General features: G+C 38.9%; 1 protein-coding gene across 1 annotated transcript in view; it reads left to right on the top strand.

Annotated features, from left to right (window-relative positions):
- The first annotated feature begins 210 nt into the window (after nt 1-210).
- The window catches only part of LOC142099975 (uncharacterized), a 41,748-nt gene continuing 35,958 nt past the window's right edge, over nt 211-6,000 (top strand). Inside the window, exons 1-4 of the mRNA XM_075183984.1 lie at nt 211-243; nt 4,025-4,115; nt 4,947-5,034; nt 5,381-5,425. Of these exons, the coding sequence (XP_075040085.1) occupies nt 4,992-5,034; nt 5,381-5,425 (88 nt within the window). The 5' untranslated portion in view covers nt 211-243; nt 4,025-4,115; nt 4,947-4,991. The remainder of the gene's footprint in view (nt 244-4,024; nt 4,116-4,946; nt 5,035-5,380; nt 5,426-6,000) is intronic.

The following is a 6,000-nucleotide window of genomic DNA, read 5'->3' as shown; positions in this document are numbered from 1 at the left end:
AGTTTCTTTCTCTCATTCTTCAGATATTTGTAATGTATTTTACATAGGTGATTACTGATATAATTAGATGAATGAGCTGCCGTCCCTGTATAATATATGAACAGAGAAAGGCAATATTGACTATACAGGTACCTGACTCAAAGCATCTAGCCCTGCCTCCTTTATATAAGCTATTCTCACCTGCCGGCTCCCACAGTTATCCTCATTACCTGTTAGGATAATACAGGAACTGGACCGACTCAGGTGAGGATGGAGAATTCAATGCTGAAGGAATTATTTTTCATTTTGGACATACATTACCGGGATCTGGTGGGCCCACTCACAAATAATGTTACCTTTGTAACAATCTTCATCAGAGGTTACTTGTAGATCCCACAAAATGACAGATGATAATGATATCTTGAAATAGATAAATGTCATTTGAGATTTATGGCGAAGAAACCCTGGTAAAAGTTAGTGCAAAGTATACGGTTTTGTGTTCGCTTTTAACAGGCGCTGTGTTTCTGCGACCCTTGTGTACAGGATCTAAGAGCAGTGATGGGTTTTAGGCAGCCCTAGGGCCGTGTTTGTTATACCTTGTAACTCTTGCCTAAAATGCCTGCTGATATGTTAATACAGATAGGTGTCTCTTTCATTAAATGTATCAACTTATTTACTAAGATTGTGAGGCTGAAGTGTATCAGGTTGTCTATCACTGGTCTTAGAAGATGTTGAACTATACAATGTCACCTTGTTCTCCTATATGATTGGTCTATTCTGTATACAGATAATGCTACATTCTTGCTGTGATTAAGATGATTTGTTTCATGTATATAAGTTCATATGAACCATGCAGCTCAGAAAGTTCTGTTTAATAGTTAAATATATATATTGGGCCTGATTCATTAAGGATCTTAAATTAAGGAATTTCTTATTTAAGTCTCCTGGACAAAACCATGTTACAATTCAAGGGGTGAAAAAAATTTTTTTTTGTTTTGCACATAAGTTAAATACTGACTGTTTTTTTATGTAGCACACACATACTTGATAGCTTATTTGTACACTGACATTTAAAGTTGATATTTGTGTGCTACATGAAAAAACAGTCAGTATTTAACTTATATGCAAAACAAAAAAAAATATTTTCACCCCTTGCATTGTTGTAACATGGTTTTGTCCAGGAGACTGAAATAAGGTATTTCTTAATTTAAGATTCTTAATGAATCGGGCCCATTGTGTCCTGTTTAACGGTTCACATGTAAACAGAATAACAGTTTTAGTTGCTCTGAATTTATAGTAGTTTCAGTACATGGGTTTATCTAACGTCTTTTGAGAAACACACGGCATTGGTAGCTGCTATTAGTAAATAACATAATAGTTCCAGACAATGGTCAGATTTCCATTATTGGGTCAAGGTAGAATATTTTCCAATCAAGTTGAATCATGAACCAGAAAATGATTGATGTCTGACAATTATTAACGAACACCCACTAACGAATTAATTATTATTAAGTACCTGATAATTACTGAGGCAGGTTACTCTGGATGTGTTTGTAAGTAGTGAGCATACCACAGAGGGAAGCTACAGGAAGTCTCTGATTCTGTCTCAGAACATGCTGGGACTTGTAGTTCAAAAACATAAGCAAGCTTTTACGATTTTACAGAATAAAGAGACTGGTAGGATTATCCCTCCGGTTTCTACTATGAGGATTGTGATGAGGGTAAATATGTAATATTAGCATATGGTATAGATAAATATGTAACAGGTTCTATATTTAGAACCCATTTATGATATTTGCAGATACATGTATTAGGTCACTGCTGTGACCTGAGTTATCCGTCTCTCTGGCTGATGGATAATGATCAGATAGCACCTGGTTCTTACCTGCAGGTCTGTGCATTTTCCATTCACCTCAGAAAAGTATTCATTATTATGAAACAAAAGATAAACTTGTTTGGGATGGCTGTGCTGGGAACTGGTTCTGCTGCCTGCATTCAGAGACACGACACTCAATGGAAAGAGATAATAGACGTAAACAGTTGTGAAGAAGTTAAAATTTGCTCAGGGACAATAGGCTCAGTAACCCTACAATGAGGTTACTCCCTGATGTCAGAGTACCAGTGATTTTATATTGCCATTAAATGAAACATATGTATGATTCATCCACTATCAATTGCTTTCATTTGCTCAGATAAGATGTAGCCCCCTGCTCATCTCTGTAGCCCTGTCCGTCCAGTCACTGGTTCTTGTGAGCAACTCAGAAACAGAGGCAGACTTGATGACAGTAAAGTCATACTTGCCAACTTTTGGCTGTTGGAGGGGAGGTGAGTGGTATGAGTGGAGGCGGTGGTATAGGTGGAGGGGGCGGGGCTTGATGAACATAGGCATCATTTTACAGTGGGGAGGGGCCAAAATGACGTGATTCTCATGGAATCGCGTCATGGCGACTCTAAAGCTGCCAACTTCACTAGAAAGTGGGTAGATGCGAGAGGTTGCCCTACTCCCCCCGGGAGTCCGGGAGACCTACCTGGAATTCGTGAGTCTCCCAAACGTTACGGAAGGGTTGGCAAGTATGAGTAAAGCTTTTGTAGCTGCAGAAAGTGACCTGGCATTCAACTATACAAAACTAGGCACAGCGGTGCACCTAGTCCGCACTTAGCAAGGAATGCCCTCACTTCGCCCCAAGGGAGGGCTGCAAATTTTAGCCCAGGGGGCAGGACTAGGCTCAGCAGCCTATTAGTAACTTTTTAAAGGGAACAAAAATACAGGTAGCCCAGTATGGGACAGGCTGCCCCCCAGACCAGCCAACTTCCTTAATTGCCCAACTCTTTCCCCTGACAGATGTGATACAATACATTTAGTACAGTAAAACTTTTCCGTCAAAATAATAGCACCGAAAGGGCTAAATATATATTTGTTTTGCAATCAGATCAAATTCCATGCACATAGGAAACACGAGCACTGACGGCTATATATCACCGTGCTTAATGATTATTTTCCCCATATTATATAGTAACTAACACTCAGCTTGGTGGACAGATGATTGATCACTGATATCCTCTTGACTAAACTTACAAAATCATTTAATTAATCAGTGACATATATATATATATATATATATATATAAACACGCAACAGTTCAGGATGCAGTTTAAATGCAGCAAATATAAATCTTAAGATGCACATTGTACAAGTGTCCTGATTTTTTTTAGCTTCTCTCTGACATCACTGCCAATAAGGTCCCTCTTTTCAGGAAGAACAACAGCTTCTACGGTTTTGCATCAGGACTAAGTAAAATGAAACACATGCAAATAGAGAACTTATTCCTAAACAAACTGTTAATGTAGTAAGCCTAGTATTGACCCTGCATTTATCTTAGTGCTGCCATGTTAGAGCACGGGATTACCAGAATATAACCTCCCTCCATCCCCAATAAGACACAGGTAATTTTCATACAGGATAGAGTTGTTTAATAGCTGTTTTACTCTGCTTTTTATACTATCCAGGGATTCCCAAACCCAGTCCTCAGGGCTCCCCAACAGTGCATGTTTTCCATATCTCCTTGCTGGAGCACAGGTGTATTCATTACTGACTGACACATTGTAACAGATCCACAGATGGTCCTAATTATGTCACATGTGATCTGGAAAACCTGCACTGTTGGGGAGCCCTGAGGACTGGGTTTGGGAAACCCTGTACTATACTATTATATGTAACCAATCTGAATGCAGCTGTCGTATCACTGGCACCAGCTACAGGTCAGGTGTAAGTGCTGATTACTAGTGATGACGGCTGTGTATACAGCTAGAACATGTGTCTGCAATCAGGAGAAACTATAACAATGTATTTTATGTACAATAGACATTAATAACATCCTGATAAATGTATTTTATGGGGGGGGGATGAAAAAAACCCTTTTTTTTTTAATGTTTTGACATTAATGACTATATATTATTACCATGTGACATTAAATGAATAGGATTTCTTTACTGCGCGTTCTTATGTGACTTTATATTCCACATATGTATTGGACGTGTCCTGCAGTGTATTGTCTGTTAGAGCAGAGCGGACCTAGACCCGTATTTATCACCAGACGTATCTTCATATCCTCTCCCTGTTGAATACGGATGTACAGGTGTGTGTCTAGTAGACTTGAGGCTGTTACATGAGGTGGTGCAATATTTATGGAACATTTATGAAAACTTTTATTTTATTTCCATCTCCAGTTGTGACACTTTTCGTGTTAGGGGTACAGTTAAGGATTAATGTTTTTTTTTTAATTAGAAGTTTTTTTTTTATCTTTTCCTGTTCCTTTACATTTTGGTGTATTGATACAAATTTGGTCTTCTGATCAAGATGTACAAAATGCAATCAAAATATTGTTGATATAATGTAATGCAATTATATAATGTAGTAATACTACATTAAGGGGGAATTCAATTGCTGGCACCGAGATGTCTGGCTGTGCACATTGCCGTACGGCGTCTCTGCTCATCTTCTCCTCGCATCCCTATGGGGCGCAAGGAAAAATAAGCGGAGATTTGAGAAAATCTCCGATCACTTTGGCGGAACTTGACGCCGAATTGAAAGGGGTACAGACAGCACATTTTTAGAGGTGCTAATAACAGCAAAATTGACTTGAATTTTATACCAGTTCCTAGCTGACCAAAATCGGGTCTTGTTTTATACTTTTAATAGGACCCATTTTTCACCTTCCAGTTGGCTTAATTAGCCCAATGTAAACAAAGCTTCAAATACACAAAATAGTTCCATATTAATTTTGAATACACTGCCAAACATCTCAAGCTCTGAGTATGGGGATATATTTGTAAATGCTATTAGTACTACTTTAATAGAAAGTAACCTGTATTTAATGTTAAGGGTCCCTTTGAGACATTTTACCATGCTATTCAGTGAGAGAGTGCTGTATACATATAAACAGTGTTTCACTCTTAATCTCCACTAGATACGGGGAGCGTTGGGGAAATCGCGCTGAGACTCAGATCTCAGAATGAACTGGAAGATGCACTCCAGACTTTGGCTTCTTTTAGCAGGTAAGAGTAGGGATCAGTATATAGATAATGTGTCGCTTGTATATGTCACTGTATTAATCTACAGACAGGAACAAACTCTTGTATTACACAAACTTACATATAAATTCCCCGTCTGTGTTGAATTCTTTATTGTCGTAGAACATTAAGCAGCTGTACCCGGTGTTAGTTATCCCGGAATTATTTCCGGTTATTAATGCTTTGCTTCACTGCCGTTATAGTCAACAATAAACAGCTGTAATCATCCATAAACAACAACAGCACCTGTGCCCTGGACAGATATATAAGAAATATTATAAATGCCACAAATATTTTCCTTTGAATTAATTTCTGTGTTATTTGTATACAGCCCTGTGCGTGGAAACAGCAGCGCAGACTAGCACTACCAGCGCAGGTAAGTAGAGACACTGAGGACAATATCACACACATATTGTTTCATTTCATTTGGTTATCACTGTCATTACAACCAAAAAAACAATTGTATCTGGGAATGAGAAAGGGGAAAGTCTAGAAAAAGCTGTTTAATTATCATACTTGCCAACTCTCCCGGAATGTCGGGGAGACTCCCTAATTCCGGGCAGGACTCCCGGGAGAGTATGGCAGCCAACCGCATCTGCCCACTTTCTAGTGATGTGGACAGAATTAAATCCAAAATACTGTGATTCCCTGAGAATCGCATCAATTTTCTGAGCCCCACCCCTGCACGACCACCTCCCCCCACAGCTCCATGACACCTACTGCCAAAAGTTGGCAGGTATGCATTACATTCATGTATTGTAGTCCATGGACTTAATATAACATATTGGGACAAATATACAGATGATTCAATCCAGTAATGTTACCTCTCCATGACCAATCTAATTTTCACTATAAATCAGTTACCCCAGGTTTCATAATCTAGCCAGGCGAGTTTTATCATTTTGGGATCATTACTGAATGCACACGTATGGATGTGTGTACTGGATGCGC

The sequence above is a fragment of the Mixophyes fleayi genome, chromosome 8, assembly GCF_038048845.1.
Source record: "Mixophyes fleayi isolate aMixFle1 chromosome 8, aMixFle1.hap1, whole genome shotgun sequence".
NCBI classification, from domain to species: Eukaryota; Metazoa; Chordata; class Amphibia; order Anura; family Limnodynastidae; genus Mixophyes; species Mixophyes fleayi.
The sequence above is the reverse complement of the archived record's forward strand: the minus strand, read 5'-3'. Positions and strand labels throughout refer to the sequence as shown.